At 41.5% G+C, this 26,994-nt stretch overlaps 1 protein-coding gene across 1 annotated transcript in view; it reads right to left on the reverse strand.

Annotated features, from left to right (window-relative positions):
* LOC124556834 (apoptotic protease-activating factor 1) overlaps positions 1 to 26,994 on the reverse strand; it is a 285,519-nt gene that overhangs the window by 190,924 nt on the left and 67,601 nt on the right. Inside the window, exons 7-8 of the mRNA XM_047130851.1 lie at positions 9,644 to 9,782; positions 6,859 to 7,035 (exon numbers count right to left, since the gene is read on the reverse strand). Coding sequence (XP_046986807.1) covers positions 6,859 to 7,035; positions 9,644 to 9,782 — 316 coding nt within the window. The remainder of the gene's footprint in view (positions 1 to 6,858; positions 7,036 to 9,643; positions 9,783 to 26,994) is intronic.

Below are 26,994 nucleotides of genomic sequence, written 5' to 3' on the forward strand. Positions count from 1 at the left end.
GGAGGGAGTTCTTCTCCATATGGCTCACATTAAAAACAGGAAATTTTGAAAAACCACCAGGCAAAAGGAACAAAATTGCAACCAATACAGGAAACCAGGGGACTAGGCAGGTCGATATAAATCAGAACACCAAGAGAGGGGAAGGAGGTTGCAACAGGGAAGGAGCAGGGATAGGAAGGGCGGAGGCAGGGAGAAAGAAATGCAGCCAGGGAATGAAGAATGAGCTGCAATAGCTCAGGGCCCCAAGTGCGCCAAGCATGAACTCACGAAAGAACCGTGGGCCCCCTGGGGGTTTTTTACATGTCTGTTCAATGTATACTGAATCACAATGTTTGCAGTTGTTGCAGTGTTAGGCTTTTTTAATCTTTTCTGCACAGTATTGTTTGTTTTACATGTCACAGTTATACTGTGTTTCCTCATGATGTTTCCCATTCTGAGTGTTATTTTGCAGTCAAAGGTTATGGTGCACCATGTCTTCATCTTTTATGCCTTGTTTATTCTCTGTTGTGTGTGTGAACTGTGTCAGTTTTCTGATGTGTTTTCTGTTGTGACGTCTAGGAAATATATTTTGCTCTCTCTTTCAGTTTCAAGGGTGAAGTAGATTTTTGTGTGAGCAGTACTGATGTCTCTGCATAACTGTAGCATCTGGTCATGTGTTTCATTCATCAAGCAATGTATGTCATCAATATAATGCTACCTGGGCACTTGTGACCCCAGTTGTTTCTGTGAAAAAAAGCCATAGTGATACCAACATATTCCTTTGTACTGGTTTGGTTTTATTATTTCTTCAAAGATTTTGATTTCAAGGTGGTCAAGGAAGATGTTAGCCAGCAGGCCACTTATGGGTGACTCCATGGGGAGTCCTCCCTATTGGACATAGAAGTCATATTTATACCTGAAAAATTTTGTCCTGTGATTATCTTCAAAATAGTTGAGACTTCTTGTAGCTATGGAAGGACAAGCTACAGTGGACTCAGTACAATCCATCTATTCCATGCAAAAAGACTCTGCATATTATTGGACAGTTGTCAGTGACCTGTACACTACAACTTCTGAACAGTGTATTGCTGTAATGACCCACTCACGGCTGCACCCTCCTCACAGTTTAAGTGTCTTGCAGAATAAATATATTTTAGTTAAGATTGTGTCACCATTATTTACTATTTTTGGACTGTCTGTTCCTATCTCCAAGCAGTGACTCATCCATGGTGATTAGGATTTTGAACCTACAGTGCTATGTTCTTCCGCCAACAAGGGAGACATCATTGGTTTACTGAATTATCATGTCTTTGCCACCACAAGTACTTCCTTCTGACACATATGGTTCACATACAGGGGCAATAGATTCAGCAACTGCTGCAGAGCAGCAACAACAGCTGCACCTCAACAAACTACATCTGCACCCAAATTCTGAGAATTTCATGGCTAGCAAGAGGACTGGGCCGGCTGTTGTGCTCAAATTTGAAGCACATTTCTCTGCCTATGGCATAGCAGGCACAAAGCTTATTTCCTTTCTAATGTGGGTTCTGAAGTGTTTAGGTTGTGTAAAAAGCTGTTCCTGGACTTGTGGCCAGAGGATGCTGATTATGAGTTGTTACTTCAAAAGTTAGGTGAGTACTTTGCACTAAGGTGCATGAAGCAGCTTACAGAGACAAGTTTTTTAGGTTCAGGGAGCAACCTCCTCAGACAAATAAACAATGGGTCATGGATCAAGAAGGTCTTATCAGACACTGCAAATTTAAGTGTTCATATGGACTGTGCTATATTTACATCATGCTCCATGGTGCAGTTACCCAAGATGTATCAGACGTGAGTATACACTCTGCTATTTTGAAGATACCGAATCCTGATTTAGAAACTGTGCTTTCTATCATTGAGTCTCAGAACAATGTAGATGTACCAGAGGTAGATTTAGAGGCTCCAGGCATTTCTGCAGTTCAAAGTTCTACATGCACTCAATTCTCTATTCAGTCAGGAATCAAGTGGCAGACAAAGCAAAGTGTTAAAAACAGTCAGTCACGCTGTGCACGTGCCCATTTGCAGTCTAATACAAGGATGTTGTGCCCGCAGTGCTTCACAGAATACGACCATAAACAGTGCACGGAGGCAAAGTGCTTTTCCTTTGGCAAGTGTAGACACATTAAAACAGTTTATTTGAAAAACCACAATGCTAGGCGACAGTCAGACTCTAGTTGACAATGTTCCTCAACAGAAGTAAATGTAGTATCAGCTGAACCAGTGCAGGAGACACAATCAGTGGCTCACCCTTCAAATAAAGAGAACATTCACAAGTGATTCAATGCCAGAAAAATGAACTATATGTGCATTTGCACGTGTCACATCTTTCTGTGAAACTACAATTACAGATTATTCCATGTTTCTGAACATAAAAACTTATTAATTTTTAGATACCCATGGCTACTGCAGCCTAATGCCCCTCTGTCAGTAGACAATGGTCAGAATATTCCAGTACTGGGCATGGGCAGCCTGCCTGCAACACTTTGTAATGTTACTAAAACTGAGTAATTTCTTGTCTTGTGTTCGCAGGACAGCCCACACATTTCTGGTCTGGACTCAATTGATTTGTTTGATATGGATATTCTGGACAATGGACACCAATGTTATTGTGTCGACTGTGTTAATGAATTGTGTGCAAATTAAAGAAATCTATTTCAAGACGTTCGGTAACAAGCTAAAGATTTCAAGGTAAACGTAACTTCAAAAGATAATGTGCAACTTGCCATTCATGTCAGGTTGCTCAAGAACTGAGATGATGGCATGACAGTCGTGTTACTGACCCGATTTCAGAAAGTCATTGAGCATTCCCCGGTAGTTATTAAAAAGGTGTCAGGTGGTTTACGGCTATTTGCACACCTTAAATCTTCAGTAAACCCACACACAGGGATGCCTCAGTCCGACAAACTGAAGGACCAGTTTGGGACAGGATCACTTCTTCTCCAAAACTGACTTGCAAGAGGCATACCATACTTGCACTTACTCCTGAATATGCAGTCCTAACAGTTCTTCATGTATAATGTGCACTTGGAAGGAGGGAAGGAATAAAGATGGGGTTTAATGTCCTATTGACATTGAGGTCATTAGAGATGGAGCACAAGATCGGATTGTGTTAAGGATGGGGAATGAAAGCAGAAATGCCCTTTCAGAGGAACCATCCCAGGATTTGTCCGGAGCCATTTAGGGAAATCACTGAAAACCTAAATCTGGATGGCCAAACATGGATATGAACTGTTGTCCTTCTGAATGCGAGTCCTGTGTGATAACCACTGCACCACCTCACTCAGTAATGTGCACTTGGGTTTATACCAGTTCCATTGCCTCCCATTTGGCAATGCATCAGCTTCTGCTAGATTTTTGGAGCAGTTAACAGTTAAGATTTCTTCATGTGAAATCTATTTATATGACATTGTACTGTCTGGATGCACACCAGCAGAATATTCAGTCAACTTCAGAGTGTTTGTTCCAAGTTCTTTTTGAAATGGGCTTAAAGTGCAATAAAGTGAAGGGCGCATTTTTCAATATAGAAACTGAACACCTGGATCATGTAGTTAATGCATAGTGCATCCATCAGGCACAATCACACTCTCTGGCGATCGGGGATTTGCCGGCACCTAGTAACTTAAAGTGATCATGGGCAAACTGATGTATTGCATCAAGTTTATTCCTCAAGCAGCACAAATTGCAGCTCCATTGCACCAGCTGCACTGAAAAGTTGTTCCTGTCATGCGATTCAAAGATCCTCAGGACGAATTTCAGCAACTTATGGACACTCTCCTCGGTGTTCGTTGTTTGGTCCACTTTGACCCAGACAAGCCTATTGTCTTAGAAGTTGATGCATCATCCAACAGGATTGGAGCAGTGCTCTCCCCAGTGGTTCTTTTGACAGGCCCATTGCCTTTGCTTTCAAAACTTTAAACAATGCTTAGAATAATTACAGCTAGATGGAAAAGGAGGTGCTCTTTACTACTTCTGGGGTCACAAAATTTCACCAGTATTTGTTTGAGTCATGTTTCTCTTTCATCACTGATCACAAGCCACTGGTGCCTTCGTTCAGCCTGCCAAGCCTTTCCCACCGTGGACAGCACAAAAATTACAATGTTGGGTTCTGCTGTTGTCGAACTTCCAGTATGAATTGTTTATTGGCCCAGAGTTCAAGATTCAAACACTGACTTGCTACCATGGTTACCAGTTGATACAGATTGTGTATTTGATTCATATGAGGATTCATGCTTCCAGATTGACTCGCAGGGTCATGACACCCTTTACAGGTTTCTAGTAGACTACCTACCATCCTATGTCACAGGAATCCACCTGAGAACCAGCTCTTCAAGTGCTCTTGCAATATGTTCGAAATTGGTGACCTTGCAGCTTAAAAGAAATCCACCATCCCCTGGCACATGCCTCCAGTGGGAAGTGTTGAAATCACTGCATCAGGGCTGTTGGGGAGTGGTATGCAACAAGCAGCTAGCTCAGCCTGGACATAGCACCCAAATTGAACAGATGACCTCCCATTGCACTGCTTTTGCAGGACACAAATCTGCTCCACTGCAATGGTTTTTTGAGTGTCCATGACCAAAGGGGCCATGGCAATGGCTACATGTGGTTTTTGTGGGACCTTTTTGGAATACATGATGGTTGCTGGTGGTAGATTCTTATAGCACGTTTCTCTTTGTAGACCCAACAAATTCCACTACAACCACCAGTACAGTGTCGGCTATCACCTCCATTATTTGTATTGGAGGATTACCAGAGGTAATTATTTCTGACAATGGACTACAATTTACGTTGGCTGACTTCGTACAATTTTGCAATGACAACAGCATCCAGCATATCACTATGGCGCCATTTCAACCACAGTCAAACGGTGAATTCAAATGTATTGTATGCATGTTCAAGATGCAAATGGGCAAGCTGCATTCAGCCCACACATGGTATCAGGCCTTAAAGAAATTTTTGTCATCCTACCACTCCTTGTCTCATGACAGAAAGCCGTTGGCAGAACTCTTATATGGCCAGTGTCATCATACACTTCTGCATCTCCTGTAGCTGCCTTGGAAGCCATTCATTCCACCAAGCCCTACAAGATTCCAGCCCCAGGACAGCATCTGAGTGATTGGCAAAGGCAGGCATTGGGAGCGGGATGTCATGAAAGACATTTCTGGTGGATTATCATATACCATTCAAGGTCCACTGAGGCTGCACCAGTGTAATCACAACCAGTTGCAGCATTCTTGGATTCATGATTCTGCTACAGAATTTTTGCTCACACACCCACTGCTCTGCAGATATCCACAGCTTGATCCCCAACTCTTCATCCAGCTTGGTCATCACCTCTTGTCGAGGCACCAGCGAAGACCGCTGTGGACCAACCATCTCCAGTGTCGCCGCCGGTCCCACAGCCTGAGGTAATGTCTTCAAATGTCCCACCTGTGGGCATCCACCAGGATATCCAAAGGGATCATGCAGCTGTTGTTGTTGACCCACCCACAGTAGCAGCATCCCTGAACACAAAAGTGTACGCTGTGGTTGATCTTTCAGCTGGTAGTCACAGCTACTGTCAAGGTGTATACCCAGGTATGGACAGGGATCTGCTATCGGCCACAGGTAGAGATCTTGTCCCACCTTACACGTCTGAAATCAGACCTTTCTCTGCTGTCTGTCCATGAACCAGCAGTACACAAAAAACGGTGTGAAGGGGGGGGGGGGGGGGGAGGGGGGAGAGAGATGTGGTGTCATTGATATATTGAAGCGCAAGTCTCACAGTTGGTACGACCACTGACACCACCAGGAGGAAAGTCGCTGGTTGCCAGAGACACCAACCAAGACAAGACCTACAGCCACACCTTCAAGGAATAGTCAGTGCGTTGCCACTGTCGGCAAGTATTTATTTTTGTCCGCAGAGCTGAGCAGCCAGTTTGTGTTCACCTTTAAGTCTGATTATTATAGAGATTATCAAGTGTGCTACAGAGTTATCAACAAGCTGCGGTGGACTCTGTACAGTCCGTCTATTCCACACAGAAAGATTCTGCATATTACTGAACAGTTATCAGTGACCTGGACATTATGACTGATGTAACAAACCACTCACAGGCTGCACCCTCCTTGTAAGTTAAGTGCCTCACAAAATAAATATATTTTAGTTAATACTGTGTCATTATTATTTGCTGCTTTAGGACTGTCCATTCCTATCTCTGAGCAATGACACAACAGTAACTGAGTCCATAATTAAAATAACATTGTGGTTTATATGACACGTAGGAAGTCAAATTGTTGGTACAAGGACAAACAAAGATTCTGGACGAATCACAAGAGATAAGAAAAGACCAATGATATGTATTCTACTGTGCATTTTGTATATCAGGCCAAGTAATCAGTATTCTAAATTTGATAACACAGCAGCTTAACTGAAATATCTGTCAGGTCACTGAGCAATGATTATAATTGCCCCCACAACTATTGCTGAAATTCTCCTTCATTTCTGCATGGGGCAGTACAAGTGCACAATAGTGGAAAGGTCATAGTAAAAGTTGTTTGCAGTGCCTTCCAGGAAATGCTTATTTTGATATCTCAGTTCTGGAATGATACTGCACAGATGGCTTATGATGATCAGTTTAGTTTTGTTATGAATGATTGTGGTAAGACTTTCAGTTTTTCTGGGCTATTTATAGTGCTTTAGTTCACATGAAAGCCAAGAGTTAAATGTAAAAATCTTAATTTTGTTTTAGTTCACATGCAAGTCAAGAGTTAAATGTAAAAATCTTAATTTTGTTTTATAGTTGAACTTTTTATCTTCAGGTTTTCTACAAGGAGGAATGCACTCATAAAAAAATATTTTCTTACCTTTTTCTTTTCCTTTGTTAGCCCAAATTTTAAGTAGTCCAAGATAATATCATGAATTCCATACACAGAACTATTGAGTTCTTCATTCCATTTTGAGACAGCTAGAGATTTCTTAACAAAATATGACATAATATCTTCTACTTCATATTTGTTAAGGGACCAAAGAACTTGAAGCACCTAGAACAGTGAAATCCAGATACTTCAACAGAATCTGAAAAGTGATAGAAGTTCAAGTGAATAGAATACTGCAACAATGAAATTTAGTTACATAAGTTTCCCCAAAGAAAAATTAAAACTACAGAGCACATCCTATTCCTCAAACTCATAAATTCTCCATTAATACAAATAACTCACATTTTTACAGCTAAAAGAGGAACAGGAAATGGCAGAATCATTGATGAAAGGAAACAATAAATCTTCGCATTGTAGATGATACACTGGGGAAGCATCTAGGGTCACAAACAGTACAGACTCCAACTCGCACATAGAGAAGGGGTAGTTGCATTCTTTTTTATTGTTGAAAAAGAAATTGCATCTTGCCCAGTACGAATATCAGATATTGGCAAACCTCTCTTGTGTATTGGCTATACTCTTCATGACCTCATGTACACTCCTGGAAATGGAAAAAAGAACACATTGACACCGGTGTGTCAGACCCACCATACTTGCTCCGGACACTGCGAGAGGGCTGTACAAGCAATGATCACACGCACGGCACAGCGGACACACCAGGAACCGCGGTGTTGGCCGTCGAATGGCGCTAGCTGCGCAGCATTTGTGCACCGCCGCCGTCAGTGTCAGCCAGTTTGCCGTGGCATACGGAGCTCCATCGCAGTCTTTAACACTGGTAGCATGCCGCGACAGCGTGGACGTGAACCGTATGTGCAGTTGACGGACTTTGAGCGAGGGCGTATAGTGGGCAAGCGGGAGGCCGGGTGGACGTACCGCCGAATTGCTCAACACGTGGGGCGTGAGGTCTCCACAGTACATCGATGTTGTCGCCAGTGGTCGGCGGAAGGTGCATGTGCCCGTCAACCTGGGACTGGACCGCAGCGACGCACGGATGCACGCCAAGACCGTAGGATCCTACGCAGTGCTGTAGGGGACCGCACCGCCACTTCCCAGCAAATTAGGGACACTGTTGCTCCTGGGATATCGGCGAGGACCATTCGCAACCGTCTCCATGAAGCTGGGCTACGGTCCCGCACACCGTTAGGCCATCTTCCGCTCACGCCCCAACATCGTGCAGCCCGCCTCCAGTGGTGTCGCGACAGGCGCGAATGGAGGGACGAATGGAGACGTGTCGTCTTCAGCGATGAGAGTCGCTTCTGCCTTGGTGCCAATGATGGTCGTATGCGTGTTTGGCGCCGTGCAGGTGAGCGCCACAATCAGGACTGCATACGACCGAGGCACACAGGGCCAACACCCGGCATCATGGTGTGGGGAGCGATCTCCTACACTGGCTGTACACCACTGGTGATCGTCGAGGGGACACTGAATAGTGCACGGTACATCCAAACCATCATCGAACCCATCGTTCTACCATTCCTAGACCGGCAAGGGAACTTGCTGTTCCAACAGGACAATGCACGTCCGCATGTATCCCGTGCCACCCAACGTGCTCTAGAAGGTGTAAGTCAACTACCCTGGCCAGCAAGATCTCCGGATCTGTCCCCCATTGAGCATGTTTGGGACTGGATGAAGCGTCGTCTCACGCGGTCTGCACGTCCAGCACAAACGCTGGTCCAACTGAGGCGCCAGGTGGAAATGGCATGGCAAGCCGTTCCACAGGACTACATCCAGCATCTCTACGATCGTCTCCATGGGAGAATAGCAGCCTGCATTGCTGCGAAAGGTGGATATACACTGTACTAGTGCCGACATTGTGCATGCTCTGTTGCCTGTGTCTATGTGCCTGTGGTTCTGTCAGTGTGATCATGTGATGTATCTGACCCCAGGAATGTGTCAATAAAGTTTCCGCTTCCTGGGACAATGAATTCACGGTGTTCTTATTTCAATTTCCAGGAGTGTATTTCAGTGAAACTGATTGTAGACTTAATAAACTCCACAAGCTGATGAAATATTATTATTTTACTCTCGCTGCTAATATGTCTACTTTCCACCTGTGCAAACAGTTGATAGTTACACATACTAGTAGGGAGCATATGAAATCACTCTGCTTGCACTAGAATATCTTCACAGATGGCCTGAAGACTGTGAAATGAATGTACCATAAGTACAGGCAATAACTTTTGTTATTGGATTCAGTCAATACTGGATGCTGCCACTTTGTCACCAACAGCCACTTTTCCAGTATATAGTTAACTCTGTTGTTACGTGGCTTCTTTTGCAGTATCACTTGATCTGTCAGGTGTATCCAAATCAAAATATGGTCACTGGAGTAAAAATCGTCAATTGCTTGGAGTAAAAATTGTCAGTTGCTTCCTACTGAACAGTATCTGTAAATGCGGGAGAGTATATGGGTAGATCAGTGATGCAGGATGATTCCATTTGCTATGAACAGCTTATCAGCACTACTTCAGGGGCATGTGGTTGCAGAGCCCCACAACACACTATGCACATTTAAGTCACAGCATGGGAGAACTGAGAAGAGATTTATGTGACAAAATAGTGAACAGTGAAGGATGCCACCTTCAGTCCTAGCACTACTCAGGTTGTCCTTTTGGTGGAGAGTATAACCAGACTGTCAGAATCAAGTATCAGTCTAAATAATATGAAGTTATAATTTTGCCCTGTTAATACATTGGCAGCAAGTAACACAAACCTCAGGTTTGATATTCACATCTTCTTTAAATAGTGCAAAATCCTGGAATCTTTCCTTCTGATATTCTGGTAGATTTCCCACAGACATCCCAACTGCACTTAACAGTTCATCTTGGTAAAATGTACTGCGTCCAGGGGAGCTGAAACAGAATTATGACTATCAAGACACCTATAAGAGATACAATAACTCACAGGGAAGTATAAAAAAATTCTACCACACAAATGAACAAAACTTTAATCTTATACTGAAAAGCCTTTGGCAAAATATAAATATATTAAGGAGTAAAGGTAATAACTCAACAAATTGTTGAGGTGCTGAATCACGTAAACAAGACTGAGAGTGTTGCTAGTTTTCAGATGAAGTCTTCTTCGAAGTCATGATACACATACATGTTTATGGCTATATGGTTCTTGCTGACAACATTGAGCTGGCACAACAGCTTGAGCTACAGTGCTAGTATACCTTTCAAGAATTCATCAGAAAGCTAATGAAAGCTAGCAGCATTTCGTCTTTTTTTTTCCGCACGTCTCAGTGACTATGTGGCTTAACTATTTGGTGAGTTTTTACTTTTACTCCTTAAACTATTTGCAATTCTTTAATTTCACATACTTAGGTTGCTTGGTTAAAATATAGCAAACAGCAGTAGAATAAAAAATTAGAAACTGATTATTACGACTGCATTACTAGGTAGTATCATGTAACATTTGACCAAGTATTCATCACCACCACCACCACCACCACCACCATTATGCTATACACGGCATGCTGTTGGACAAAGGCATCCTCTAGACTATTTTATGCATTACAATCTTCAGCTGTATTCATCCATGCTGCTCCTGCATGTCATCTGTACTCCTTCCATTAGGTTGTTGTGTTGGTCTCTGTTTATTTTTTGGAATTCAACAAAGAACTTCCTTTATCTATTTTCAGTCGTAATTATGTTGTTATCTGATGCCTTTGTTCTTTTCTTGTGCCTCCCAACATGCAACTGTCCATGGCTCACTGAGTAACCCTCACTGTCTAAATCGATTTTCATTGTAGGCCCACATTTCACTGCCTGAAAACAAATAGGCACAGCAAAAATATTGTCACACACACACACACACACACACACACACACACACACACACACACGTGCGAACGCAACTCACACACACATGACCACAGTCTCTGGTAGCTGAAGCCAGACTATGAGCAGCAGCACATGATGGGACAGGCAGCCGGGCGAAGGTAAGGAGAAGGGTCGGGCTGGGAGGGGGAGGGATAGCAGGGCAGGGTTGTGGGACAATAAAGTACTGCTAGTGGGAGTGTGCAGGGACTAGGAGGAGAGAGGGTAGGGCAGCTAGATGCAGTTCGGAGGTTAGACTGACGAGCAGGGGAGAGGGGCGGGGGTGGGGGGTGGGGGGGTGTAGAGGAAAAGGAGAGAAGTAAAAAGACTGGGTGGGGTTGGTGGAATAGAGAGCTGTGTAGTGCTGGAATGGGAACAGGGAAGGCGCTAGATGGGTAAGAACAACGACTATAGTTCAATTCTTTTATCTTGGCGGCTCGCACATGCCTGCCCAGACGTGGGAGATTGCTGCGTTGCCAGTTGCACATGACGCACGCGCCAAGAGAAGCAGCGCCATAGTATAGCATAGTTCACAAGCTTATGTTTAGGGGGGAGCGCGCATTTCATGAAGTAAAGCCACCACAGCTGCATTAACCTTTTCGCTGCTACAAAGACGTGCTCCCTGCATTCCGCGATGTGCGCGATTTTGTCACTGCACTGCTCACCTGTGCAGACTGCTTTGACACTCTTATCATTCGATTCCACAACAACTATTTGGCCCAAAAATTTGATTTTTACACATCTTCTTGACTGATACCTTCCCCCCATAAATGACTTACTTTTGTTTTGATGTTCAACGCAGTTATTATGCAGCATTAACTATAGTAAACCATTGCACGAAATTTTGAAGAGTTTGCAGAGGTAGTCCATAGAGTATACTTTCCGTATGGTCGATTTTAGTTGCCACAATGTTGAGAATGAAATGTGGACAAGATACCTAAATTATATATAAAATTTACTATATAACAATATCTCATTTAATTTAAGTGCCACATAGGTGTCGTATGTAATATTGAGAAATATTCCATATTTCGTGACTGTAACAAAAGTGTTATTTACACCGGGCGCATTTGGCTTTATTTTAAAGCACTTCAATCAATCAAAAGAGAGTAGACAAAATACGTTAAACAAAACTGTGGACTTACAAAAACATTAAGACTTGAATATACCGTCTATCAGTGAAGTGCTCTGAGCTATTTCAAATATAATTTTTGTGTGTGGCACACACAAACAGCATTTATATGCTAAAACACTGACCAGCTGATACAAACATTGAATATTATGTTACCGCAGCACAAAACTACGAAAGGTGACTTGGCAATGGAGGAGACAAAATACTGTCCACTGAAGATGCTTCAAAAGAGGGAAACGCGTCTGGTCTAAATAAGTCACTTATTACAGTTGCAGAAGAGGAATATATTTCAATACCACTGGTGAAACTGCGACTGTGGAACAAAAACAAGAAAGAGAACATGAATACCATTGTGTATGTGCCATACCTTTCATTGATTTAAGTGCTTTAAAATAAAGCCAAACGCACCCGGTGTAAATAAATCTTTTATTACAGTCGCGAAAGACAGAATATTTCTCAATATTACATACGACAACTATGTAGTACTTAAATTAAATGAGATATTGTTATCCAGTAAATTTTATATGAAATTTAGGTATCTTGTCCACATTTCATTCTCAACATTGTGGCAACTAAAATCGACCATACGGAAAGTATACGCTATGGACTTTTACCTCTGCAAACTCTTCAGAATTTCGTGCAATGGTTTACTATATTTAATGCTGCATAATAACTGCGTTGAACATCGAAACAAAAGTAAGTCATTTATGGGGGGAAGGTATCAGTCAAGGAGATGTGTAAAAATCAAATTTTTGGGCCAAATAGTTTTTGTGGAATCAAGTGATAAGAGTGGCAAAGCAGTCTGCACAGGCAAGCAGTGCAGTGATGACAAAATCGCGCACAGCGCGGAATGCAGGGAAAGCAGCAGCGGAAGGGTTAATGAAGAGACAAAGCACTATAAATTTCAAAAAATTGCATTCAAACGAATAAAATTTGTGAAGTAAGACACTTCGATATTGTTTTTAAATAACCTTTCGCTTAGTAGCCCAACACCTTAACCGTTACACTACCGCAGCTCGTCTGGTGAGATATTTCAATGAGGACTCTAATATGTCACGCAAAATACTGACAAACCCTGTTGGTATGACTATCAATTACTCATGCTTTGTCGAAGTACAATAGAAAATAAACAATTACCGCTGTCCTTTATTGCGAAAAAGCGGTTCGTGAGATTGATACAAACACCTTTCCTTGCTATCGCCTGAATTAGGAGTCTTATTGCTTGTTTGGTTTAATTACTTTATAGAATATGAAGCAATTGGTATAAAGAATGCTTTTTCCAAACTTTCTATAAAAGAAAGTCTGCTATCAAGACATTGCTTTTGTTCTATTACTTTATTTATGACTGAACGTTTCTAAAACTGAAGACACTCGTCCGTGCTCTGCACTGCAGTCGAGATTTGGCAACGTCGTTCTCTGTTCATTGGCTGACTGTGTTTTGTGACGTCAGATGCGCAGAACAAACCTAAACTCGACCACCAACATAAATGACGCGCACTTTAGCGAATGTTGAGGCCAGGAGGGTTATGGGCACATAAGATATATTGCAGGAAGAGTTCCCACCTGTGCAATTCAGAGAAGCTGGTGTTGGTGAGAAGAATCCAGATGGCACAGGCTGTGAAGCATTCATTTAAATGAAGAACATCATGTTGGGTGGCATGCTCAGCAACAGCGTGATCCAGTTCTTTCTCAGCCACACTTTGTCGGTGGCCATCCATGTGGACAGACAGCTTGTTGGTTGTCACAGCTACGTAGAATGCAGCACAGTGCTAGCAGCTTAGCTTGTAGATCATATGACTGGTTTTACAAGTAGCCCTGCCTTTGATGGGATAAGTGATGTTTGTGACTGGACTGGAGTAGGTGGTCATATGAGAATGTATGGGACAGGTCTTGTATCTAGGTCTGCTACAAGGATACAAGCCATGAGGCAAGGGGTTGGGAGCAGGGGTTGTGTAGGGATGGACAAGGATATTGTGTAGGTTTGGGGAGCAGTGGAATACCACTGTGGGAGGGGTGGGAAGGATAGTGGGTAGGACATTTCTCATTTCAGGGGATGATGAGAGGTAGTTGAAACCCTGATGGAGAATGTAATTCAGTTGCTCCGGTCCTCGGTACTGAGTTGCGAGGGAAATGTCCCTCTGTGGCTGGACTATGGGAGGTGTTGGGTGACTGGAAAGATGAGGAATGGGAGATCTGTTTTGGTACAAGGTTGGGAGGGTAATTACAGTCTGCAAAGGTTTCAGTGAGAACCTTGGTACATTTTGGGAGGGACCACATGGCTAGGCTGCATGGAAGGGACTTCTTGGTATTGATTGGGTGGCAGTTGTCGAAGTGGAGGTACTGCTTGTGGTTGGTAGGTTCGATATGGACAGAGGTACTGATGTAGCCATCTTTGAGGTGGAGGTCAACAATGAGGAAGATGGCTTGTCGGGTTGAGAAGGACCGGGTGAAATGAATGGGAGAGAAGGTGTTGAGGTTCTTAGGAAATGTGGATAGGGTATTTTCATTCTCAATCTAGATCACAAAGACGTCATCAGTGAATCTGAACCAGGTGAGGGGTTTGGGATTCTGGGTGTTTAGGTAGCATTCCTCTAGATGGCCCATGAATAGGGTGGCATAGGATGGTGTTATGCGGGTGCCCATCGCCATACCCCAGATTTGTTTGTAGGTAATGCCTTCAAAGGAGAAATAATTGTGAGTGGGGATATAGTTAGTTATGGCGACTAGGAAGGAGGTTTTCGGTTTGGAATCTGTTGGGCATTAGGAAGGTAGTGTTCAATAGAGGTAAGGCCACGGTCATTAGGGATGTTAGTGTAAAGGAAGGCGGCAACATAGTGATGAGCAGGGCACCGTGTAGTAAAGGAACAAGAACTGTGGAGAGTCAGAGCAGGAAATGGTTGGTATCTTTTATGTAGGAGGGTAGGTTGAGGGTACTAGGTTGAAGGTGTTGGTCTATGAGAGCAGAGACTCTCTCAGTGGTGGCACAGAAACCGACCGCAATGGGGCATCCCAGGTGGTTGGGTTTGTGGACTTCAGGAAGCATGTAGAAGGGAGGAGTGTGGGGAGTGGTAGGGATCAGGAGAGAGATGGACTCTGGGGATGAGGCTAAGGATTTGAGGAGAGACTGGAGATCCTTCTGGATTTCTGGAATGGTGCCACTGTGGCAGGGTTTGTAGGTGGCTGAATTTGACAGCTAGTGGAGTCCTTCTGTCTGATAATCCTTGCAGTTCAAAACAACAGTGGTGGAGCCTTTGTTAGCAGGTAGGATTATAAGGTCAGAATCAGTTTTTAGGTGGGTGGATTGCAGTTCTTTCCATGGATGTACAGTCAGTTTGCATGTTGAGGGATTTAGGGAAAGATGGTGAAGCAAGGTTCAAGGTTAAGAAATTTTGGAAAGCTAACAGGGGGTGATTTGGGGGGCAGTGGGGTGGATCACAGTTGGACGGAGGAGTGAAATGAGTCAGGCAGGGTTCAACACTGGTCTTTGGTTGAGTCAGACTGATAGGTTTGGTGGCGAAAAAGTGTTTCCACTGTAGGGACCGGAGAAGGAGAGAAGGTCTTTAACAAGTCCTGCATGATTGAATTTGGGAGTCGGGCAAAAGGTGAGGCCTTTGGAAAGGACTGATATTCCTGCGGGACTAAGGCTTTTGAGGAAAGGTTAATGACTGTGTTTCATGTCTGTTTAGATTCTGTGGGGTAGTGGGAGAGAGTTTTGGAGGATTGGGTAAATGTAGTAGGTGTGTGAGACAGGGTTTGTCTGCTATGAGGGGACATGATTGAGGTTTGGAGGTTGTCGAAGAGGTGGTGGGCAGTGATAGTCCAAGGTGGGAGTAGGAAGTGAGCAGAGTGGAGAGTTTTTAGAGGTGGCATTGTGCATGATTTTCTATTTCCTGGAGGGCAAGGGCTTCAGTGTGTGTTATGGGATTCAGGAATTTGGGATTGCATAGGAGAACTTTATAGATGAAGAGAAGGTATTGCAAGGGAGTTTGGGCTTGATTGATATGGTTTTGTGGGTCTATGTACATGAGGGCTAAGGATCAGCAGAATCTGAACATATGGAGGTCATTGTAGAAGGGATAGTGGCAGCCACCTGTGGGTGTCACATCTGCAGTGACAAGCGGTCCCTCTCAAAATGTATAGAGGGTCTCACTGAGGTCTTTCCAGACCATAACTAGCCTCCCAACCTCATACTAAAACAGATCCATGCCTTATCTTTCCAGTCACCCACCATCTCCCAAAGTCCCACAGTCTGGCCACAAAGGGGCATTCCCCTTGTGACTCAGTACCAGGCAGGACAGGAGCAACTGAATTACATTCTCTGCCTGGGTTTTGACTGCCTCTCGTTGTACTGTGAAATGAGTAACGTCCTGCCCACTATCCTTCCCACCCCTCGCAGAGTGGCATTACACTACCCCCAAACCTACACAATATCTTTGCCCATCCCTACATGACCCCTGCTCCCAACACCTTGCCTCATGGCTCATATCCTTGTAAAAGACCTAGATACAAGACCTGTCCCACACATCCTTCCACCACCACCTACTCCAGTCCAGTCACAAACATCACGTATCCCACCAAAGGAAGGGCTATCTGTGAAACCAGTCATCTGATCTACAAGCCAAACTGCTAGCACTGTGCTGCATTTTACGTGGGCATGAAAACCAACAAGCTGTCTGCCCACATGAATGGCCACTGACAAGGTGTGGCCAAGAAACAACTGGATCATGCTGAGCATGCCACACATTCTTCATTTCAATGTCTGGTCCACAGCCTGTGCCATCTGGATCCTTCCTGCCAACACCAGCTTTTCTGAACTGTGCAGATGGGAACTCTCCCTGCAATATATCCTACGTTCCTGCAACCTCTTGGCATCAATTTTCATTAGTCATTGTTTTTACCCATCTAGCCCTTTCCTTGTTCCCATTCCAGTACTACACAGCCCTCTATTCCACCAACACATGCAGTCTTTTTACTTCTCTCCTTTTCCTCTCCCCCCCTCCTCCCTCATCCTCCATCTAACCTCCTGACAGCACCTACATGCCCCCACTCTTTCTCCACCTAGTCCCTGCATACTCCCACTAGCAGCATATTTTACCATCTCCCACCCCTCCCTACCGTGTTATCCCTCCCCCTCTCAGCCCTAGCTGCCTCCTTATCTCCAACTAGCTGCCTCTCCCATCACTCCCATCATGTGTTGCTGCACGTAGTCTGGCTTCAGGTGCAAGACTCTCTCTCTCTCTCTCTCTCTCTCTCTCTCTCTCTCTCTCTGTGTGTGTGTGTGTGTGTGTTTGCCTATCTGCAGCTCAGCATCTCTGCTATATGGTGAGTAGCAATTATCCTTTTCATGATACTGTTACATTCCATCCTGGATTTTCCATTGTCTGGCTTAACAAAACTGTAACCTTTCTGCTTCAAGGACATTGCAAGCTTAGCTTTCAAAATTCTATTAACAGTCATTTTCTACTCTTCCATTTGTTTATTATTTCCTACCTATCCAAACATTGCCTTCAGTTACCCTAAAAACACAAAACTGTAAACAGTTTCTATGACTTCAATGTTAATCTGTGGTATTTTCTTTTTGAAATGTTGATCATACATTATTCTGGTTTTATTATAGTTGATTTCAGGCCTATTTTCAAACTGGTTCTGTTCAATTCTTCAATCAACTGTTGAATTTTATGAGCAGCAGGTTGAAGGAAGGAATAATAGTGTTTAACAGTGTATCAATGATAAGGTATTTAAAGATGAGCACAGTTTTGATTGAGGCAGGATTTTTTTTTTTCCTTCAAAGGAACCATCATGGCATTTGCCATAGATGATTCAAGATAACCACAGAAAATATACATTGGAATGGTCAGACTGACAACTAACCTTACAACTGGTACCCCTTGAGTGAGGACATTTAAATGTGCAACAATTACAAATGCAAGAAACTCACAGTCAATTACAAATGCAAGAAACTCACAGTCAAGTTGAAGGAACTATAGAAAAAGACAAGTGGCAAATTACAGGCACAGCGATTATGTTAAGATGGGAGTGAAGAAGAGGCCAGAATGTGACTACTATAGCAGTTGCGGAAGAACTCATGGATAGGTATCTAGCTTACAGGCAACAGGAAGACCAATGGGAAGCTGTAAATACAGCTGCAGTTCTGTGTGGAGATCAACCAATGAGAAACCAGCCTGATATAAAACAATCAATCTGCAGTATGGTGGTGACAATGCAGCAGAAGTAGGTTCAGAATTAATAACTGTTTTCACAACAACTGGCAAGGAAGTTAAAACTAAGATGTTTTACAGTAAAGAACAAAGACTAGGAATAATGAAGAAAAGGAAGTAGTAGTACAAATCAAACTTTCTGGTGACAGTTGTATAATCTTGCTTAGCCTCAAGGTCATAAAATGAAATAAATGATTATCAATCAGTTTCCAAACAGCAAGAGCATTCCCAATTAACTACTCTGATTAGGAAAGAAGAATATAATACAGAGGTTACAATGTTATTGTGAAATAGGGGTCACATAGCAAAAATCAAGTGATAAAGGAATTGTCAGTCACTAGTAGTGTTCATTTGTTAATGAAGACACTGACATAGAAGAAAAATGACATCTGTTGTTTAAACATACTTGAATATTGTTCATCCGTAGAGGCCGAATTATATGCTTAATAAAAACCGTAAAATATGCATGAAAAATGCTCAAAAATGCATGAAAAGTGTCGAAATATGCATGATCAAATAATAAAAAAACATGGTAGTTACTGCATGTATTATATCTCAAAGTCAAACTGTGCATATCAAATCGGTGCATTTAGAACGCTGATATCATTTTCTGAATACTTTCTGGTAGTGGTTAGGAAGGGGGCCTTTCTGGGATTAATTTCTAAAAATTTGCAAACTGGGGAGGCATACTGTGTTTCAAGACTTGTTCCTTCTTTGCTATTGTTGTTGGTAACAAGTGGATGCAATGTGAGTGACTTGCAGCGAAACAATGGATATGTACAGGACCAACTTTGAGATATATCGCACGCAGAGGGGCACACTCAGAAACTCCGTAATATTTTATTTAAAAACCAATATACAGTCATGAATTTTTGAACAGCATTAACTTTTAATTAATACTAGTGGACCAAAGCATCATTTACAATTTATTTTACATTTTTCTACTATTGTAAACATAAATGACTACATACTGTTCCAAATATTCAGTAGTAAGATTGTATCTTTGATCAATCAAAAAGCAGAAAAGGACCATGCTACATCAACTGAGGTAACTGGGCAGTATTTGAATTTGGATGCTAAGTTGGCACTTATTGTTTCTGGTAAAAGTTCACCCATCCCATTAATGAAACTATCAATTTGGCACAAGGATTCAAAGTCTGGATTATTGTTTAAAATGTTTTCAAACTTTTCTTTAAGTTTCCTTGGGAATACCTCTGGCAACAAGGAGTTCACTAGAATAATTTTATTCATTAAATGAATAGATTCATTCAACCCCATACCTTGAGTTTCAAGCTTTTCAATACATGCAGGTATACGGGAAAAGTGAGAGCTAATCACAGCAATGTCTTTTTTAATGGCGGAATCATTAAACACTTCCTTGCACTGGCAAAATGCCAAAGTCTCTGCACTGTCGAAGTCATTTACTACCCCTCTGATGGCCACAAAATGTTCATTGTAAAACAACACAGCTTCGACCCATGTACCCTGAGTTACCACTGGTTCAGGAGGTAAAGCCACATTTGATAGTTAGTTGTTTTATTTTTTTATTTTTTTTAGGTCTTGATGCAAGCAGGAACCTTTAGAAACACTTTCTTTGTGGATGAAATCAGTTTATTTACATTCACAAATGTGGAACATACTTCTTCAGCAAGGCAATGTACTCCATGAGCAAAGCACGTCCCATGAATCAAATTGGAATACAATACTCACAGGGCTTTTCCTGCTTTGATCATAAAGGGAGCAGCATCTGAAATAAACACAAAAACCCTTTCATATGCATGAGATTCTGTAAATATTTTTCTAATACCCTCATTCACAAACCTGGTGATCATAAAATGATTTACTTTTTCAAGTTCTTTGCAGCATGCTAAAAAGGAAGAAAAAGGCTTTTCTTTGAAAGCACCAACAGTTAAATTTGCAATGTAACAGCCACAAGTGTCTGTAGTTTTGTCAACTGAAATCCAGATAAAACTATCCTCGAGTTCCTTGCATTTTTCTTCCAGAACATTTGCATAAATTGTCAGTATGTAATTTTTACACAATGTTGATTCATCTGGTGTATTTTGATTTATGCAGTTTTTGCGCAGGAAGCCTTTGAGGATAGGGTTTGTAAGTCTGTGAGGGCGAATATTTCTTGCAATGAATGCTTCACATAGATCAATGTTAAACCAAGTTTTTTGGTTTCCTTCAGACAAATCCCTGGTACTGCAACTTGCTGTTGTCAGAAGTTGTTGTCGTGGTCCTTTCTTCTGCATTCCTGCGATATGAAGACTTGTCTTGACATGCTGGTCTATTTCAAACTTTCTTTTTGCACAAAACGTTTCTCGCACTTTACAATATAAAACAATTCAGTCATATGTAAATGTTCCAGAATAGTCAGCTATCCATGAAACACATTTCTTATTTCGGGTGGCATGGCACACAACACGTTACACACTACATGCTGTAAACACATTCAACTGTATACAAGTAAATAGAAAACTAAACTGAAACAGTGGACGTGTGACTAAAAGCTTGTGTAGTTTAATTTAACTGCTGTCATGCATACGGTACGACAGCGGAGGGGATTAACCAGGGGCGCGCGTGCAGGAGCATTGACTTTGTCTGCCTGTTCCTTTTCCTCTTCTGTAATGATTTTGTTACGCAGTGGCCTCTCGGTTACTGACTGCACGCAGTTCTAGGTCACAGTCAATCTGTGAGACATCAAAACTAGATCGAGCTAGAGACTGCCTGTCTAAATTTTTAAAATATCGTAAACATAAAGTGAAATGATGAATCATCACTAGTTTTTAGTTAAAATATGCAATAACTGGTGAAAAGCAGCCAAATATGCAAATGCATATGCAACCTGCAAATGCATATGATCCGGTCTCTGCTCATCAGCATGGGATTTCTACAGGTTCATTAAGTAAGCATGAAAGCGTCACAGAGATGATCAACCATCTCCAGTGGCAGATCCTACAAGAGAGGTATTTTGCATTGCCATGTGGTTTAATAGCAAAGTTCCAAGAGCCTACATTCTTAGAAGAGTCAACAAATATGTTACTTCCTCATTCATATATGCAGCAAAAAGACCACGAAGATAAAATTAGAAAGATCTGAGCCCCCACAGAGGCTTACCAGCAATCGTTCTTCATGTGAACCACCTGTGACACACAGGAAAGGAGGGAAGTGACTGTGGCGCGCAAAGCACCCTCCACCACAAACTGCAAGGTGGCTCACGGATTATGAATGTAGATGCAGAGGTAACATCACATCTGAGTAGCAACTTAAACAGCTTGAGAGGAAAAAAATACAGAAAACAATTAAGAAACTAGTACTGAAATCAGCAGTGTCATTGATAACTTGAAAATTGTGATGAATCAGAATTATTAGGATTTTAATAATAATCTGAAATGTGCACAATGTAAAGATGACTAAATAAATGTAACTAACTGTGAATTCATTAGAAATATAGACTCAGAGAAAAACTGTTTTGAGAAAGATTACAAAATGTGAATGAAGATTTGGACCCACAACTAGTTCTACAAGCACTGAAAGACTGTAAAATGCAAAACAAACTGAAAACTATTGTAATAAGCACAGGGAAGATTCAAGCCATAGACAATGTAAATAGTGCAAATGTATAATAATAATAACAATAATGAACTGAAATGCCAAACTGAGCAAACAGATACTGACATAAAGAATACAGAAATAAAATGCATATCGTAATGGAAGGTCCTTATGAAATGTAAATAATGTGAAGAACACAGGTAACAACTCGCTGAATAGCAGAGGCACTGAGTCGTCAAAAAGCAGTTAATAAAATTAATGGAACTGTACCAAAATTACCAGCAGTCAATAAAGTAAAAAAGACTGCCAATGAATATAAGGTAAACAAAGTGCAGAAGGTAACTGCCAACGCCTCTTTTCTTCTGAAGTAGAATATTTACAGCATAGTTCCAGTTTTACAAAACTCTCCATCTTCTCAGACATTCTGTAATTAATTCTGCAGGTTCCTTCTGTGTCTTCGCAGACATTCTGTAATTAATTCTGCAGGTTCCTTTTGTATTAATTTGCCTCTAACTTAAACCATTTCTACTGCAACACCATCATCTTTTCTTCATCTGTCAAATGAGTTGCTAAACCTCCTCTGGCATCACTACCGGAATGCCATTATTAGCTACCTCTGTTTCTGCTTTGTCATCTGACCAATAGAAATATTTAAGGAAACTTCAAATGCTTGTTTAACTTTCTCTCTGTTATATGCCACTTCAACAAGGAAAAATATAATCTTCTAGCTGGAGAAATTTTATTTGCCTGGATTGCATGTGAATTACATATGTGGGCAACTAATTTCAGCAAACTTTAATTGTCATCTTCTAATCTGAAAGAACGTTTGTATATTTACAATAGTATTTTCAACAGCTTTTTACATTCTAATGGTCAACATACATCTGAGGAACATTTTTCAAAATTGTGTTTTACATACATTTAACGTACATCAATCTATTGTCACTGTATGTGGTGCACTATCATCTAATCTTGAATACATAGGAACTTAACTCGAGTGGAAAGCTCTGAAATATTTAATGAGTCATGAAATGTACATCAAAAAGACAGATTAGAGGCCACAGGAGGGGGAGTGTTCATTGTAGCTGACAAAAATATTGTCTCTATTGACATTGAAGTTGAGTGTGACAGTGAAGTTATCTGGCCGTGTATAACAGTTCTAGGTGAAACTAAGTTAATAGTTGGATGTTTTTACCAGCCACTCAGTTCTGCTGTGACAGTTATAGAGTCATTCAAAGAATGCCCATGGTTAGTAGTGTGTAAATACCCAGATCATGCATTGCTAGTTGGAGGCGACTTTAACCTACCAAGCATAGAATGGATGTCTATGGATGCATTTCATGGGGTACTGACAGACAGCTTTCTGAAAACTGTCTTGAGCCACTAGTTTGGCAGCCCAAATTCAGTGGAAATATCCCAGACCTTGCAGCTACAAACAGGCCATACCTTATTGACAGCATCAGTACAGAAACAGATACTAGCGAACATGATGTCATTATAGCAACTATGGTTACAAAAGTTAATAAATCAGTCAAGAAGGCTAGGAGAGTCTTTGCGCTAGAAAGAGCAGATAAGTTGTTAGCATCCCACTTAGAGAGTGGATTGACATCACTTAGTTGTAATAAGATGGATGAAGAAGAATGATGGCCAAAGGTTAAAGAGATTGGAACCATGGTCTAGAGAATTATGTGCCTAACAGTGGATTAAGGCACTAAAAGACCCACCATGGCTTAATAATGAGATTTGGAAACTGCTGAGGAAGCAAATACTGTTGCACTCTTGGTTCATAAGAGAATGGGCAAATGACAATAAGCAAAGGTTAGTAGAGATTCATGTACCTGTGAGAAGATCTATGTGCAAAGCATACAACTACTACCACCATCATGCCTTAGCAAAAGATCTAGCTGGCAACTCAAGAAAATTCTGATCCTACGTAAAATTGCTAAGTGGGTCTAGGGCTTCCATCGTCACTTAATGACCAGCTTGGTGTAGCAGTTGAAGATACCAAAACGAAAGCCGAAGTTTTAAATTTCACGTTCAAGAAATAATTCACACTGGATAATCATACAAACATACTGTTATCTGACCATCTAACAGTCTCCTGTATGGATGACCCTGGCCTAGAGAAACAACTGAATTAGTAGAAAGCATCTAAGTCAGCAAGTCCAAATGGAATCCCAGTTTGGTTTTTCAAAGAGTACTCTTGGCATTGCCCGCCCACTTAGCTTGCATTTATCATGAATCTCTGATCCAGTGCAGAGTCCCAAGCAATTGGAAAAAAGCACAGGTGACTCCTGTGTATGAGAAGGGCAAAAGAACAGACTCACAAAATTACCAAATAATATCCCCAACATTAGTTTGCTGCAGAATCCTTTAACATATTCTCAGTTTGAATACAACAAATTTTCTTGAGACTGAGAAGCTTTAGTCCATGAATCATAGTTTTAGAAAACATCGCATGTATCAAGCTCAGATTGCCCCCTTTTTTTTTCAAATGATATACTCTGAACTATGGATGAAGGACAATAGGCAAATTCCATATTTCTAGATTCCCAGAAAGCATTTGACACGACGTCCTATTCCAAGCTGCTAAAAAGGTACAAGCACGTGGAATAGATTCACAGATCTACATCATACTCCGCAAGCCACAAGCCACCTATTGGTGCGTGGCGGACAGTACTTTTGGTACCACTATCTGATCCCACCCACCCTGTTCCACTCACGAATAGTGCATGGGAAGAATGATTGTCAGTAAGCCTCTGTACTGGCTCTAATTTTTCGAATTTTCCCCTCGTGGTCAATATGCGAGATGTATGTGGGGGGAAGTAATATGTTGTCTGACTCCTCCTGAAAAGTGCTGTCATGAAATTCCAGTAGTAAATCTCTTCGTGATACACAATGTCTCTCTTGCAACGTCTGTCAGTGGAGTTTGTTTCGTACCTCCGTAACACTATCTTCCCGGCTAAACGATCCCGTGACGAAACACGCCACTCTTCATTGGATCTTCCCTATCTCCTCAATCAGTCCTACCTGATAGGGATCCCAGATAGATGAACAATACCCAAGAATTGGGTGAACAAGTGCCTTATAAGCTACTTCTTTCATGGATGAGTTACATTTCCTTAAGATTCTTCCAATGAATCTCAGAGTCTTATGTCTGCTTTTCCCACTATCTTTTTTACATGGTCATTCCACTTAAGGTCGTTCTGGATAGTTAAGCCCAGATATCTTACAGCAGACACTGTCTCCAACTGTTTGTCATCAATAGTGTAGCTGTACAGTAGTGGATTTATTTTCCTATGTCTGTGCAATATGTTGTATTTATTTATATTCAGGGTCAACTGCCAGAGTCTGCACCATTCATCAGTTCTCTGCAGGTCATTCTGCAAATTCTTACTATCTTCTGGCATTGCTACTTTGGTATAAACAACTGCATCATCTGCAACTGGCCTTAAAGATATGTGATATGTGAGAAGCTCGAAAACTTCACAAGTTATAGAACCCAGTATGTTGTCCTTGACGGCGAATGTTTATCAGAGACAAGGGTATCGTCAGGAGTGCACTAGGGAAGTATGATAGGACCGCTGTTATATAAATAAACGATTTGGCCGACAGGGTGGGTAGCAATCTGTGGTTGTTTACTGATGATGCCTTATTTTACAGTAAGGTATTGTCATTGAGTGACTGTAGGGGGATACAAGCTGACTTAAACAAAATTTATAGTTGGTGTGATGAATGGCAGATAGCTCTAAATGTAGAAAAATGTAAGTTAATGTGGATGAGCAGGAAAAAGTCTCGTAATGATTGTATACAGCATTAGTAGTGACCTGCTTGACACAGTTACATTGTTGAAATGTCTGGGTGTAACGCTGCAAAGTAATATGAAATGGAACAAGCATATGAGGATTGTAACAGAAAAGGTGAATGATCGACTTCGGTTAACTGGGAGAATTCTGGGAAAGTGTGGTTAATCCGTAAAGGAGACAGCATATAGGATGTTAGTGTGACTTATTCTTGAGAATTGCTCAAGTGCTTGGGATCTGTACCAGGTCAGATTAAAGGAAGATATGGAAGCAATTCACAGGTAGGATGCTAGATTTCTTACTGGTAGGTTCAAACAACACACAGGAGTTACAGAAATGATTCAGAAACTCAAATGGGAATACCTGGAGGGAAGGCAACATTCTTTTCAAGGAACACTACTGAGAAAATTTAAAGAACCGGCATCTGAAGCCAACTGAAGAACGGTTGTGTTGGTTCTAATATACATTGCATGAAAGGATCACACATACAAGATACGAGAAATTAGGGTTCGTACAGAGGCATATACACAGTCGTTTTTCCCTCATTATATTTTCGAGTGGAACAGAAAAGGAAATGACTAGAAATGGTAAGAGTACCCTCTGCCATGTGCCATAAGGTAGATTGTGAAGTATCAATGTAGATGTAGACGTAATATAAATAAAAATTATTATGGAACATTCAATGTCAAAACTACAATAAAACGTATCAGAGGTGCACATACCTAGCTGGAGCAAACGCATTAGTGTCACATGATACAGCAAATGATAAAACTTTACATGTGATATATATTCACAGAAGTTGATATTAAAATACATTTCGAATACAAGGACTGCATTGTGTTATGGAGTACCACCAGATGGCAGCAAACTCCTACTTGGTAACTTAGAAAACCTAATACATAAATGTTTTCCAAGCTTTTATATTATATACAATGGTGATAGTACTCTACATTTGTAAGATCTTTTTTATAACATTTTGAAACAATCTGAAAACAGTTTCTTATTAAGAGACAAGAAATACCCATGTCAAGTCACTGCAAATAGGGCACCATTTAAAAGTAGACAGTCCAAGTTACTACAGTGGAACTTCAATTTTACATTCTCTAATTTTAAGTTTTTCATGATTCTACACCATAAATTCTTAGCCCCCATGAAAAGCACAGAGAATAATTGCTAAAAATTCCCCGATTTTATATTTACTCCTAGTAAGGTTTACCTCGATTCTAAGTTCTAACTCAACATCTCACTTGACTTTGTCCCGTTTTCTTCCTATCAACATTTGATGTGACTGAATGAGTTACAAGTGGCACAAAAGGCAGATGGTTCGCACTATGGGTGGTGGTAGAGTTAAGGGAATGTTTTACGCCATTGTGGAGGAGGGAGATGTGAGAGAGGAAATGCTGATGTAATCCACACTCAGTTCTGCCCACACAACTTGCAACATTTAGCTTCACTGCACAATTATGATACAGCTACTGCCAGGTTGTAGTGGTAATGAGAAAACAAGACAGTCGATGCAAAGTATTCCAGACTGA

This window comes from Schistocerca americana, chromosome X (assembly GCF_021461395.2).
Source record: "Schistocerca americana isolate TAMUIC-IGC-003095 chromosome X, iqSchAmer2.1, whole genome shotgun sequence".
Classification (NCBI taxonomy): domain Eukaryota; kingdom Metazoa; phylum Arthropoda; class Insecta; order Orthoptera; family Acrididae; genus Schistocerca; species Schistocerca americana.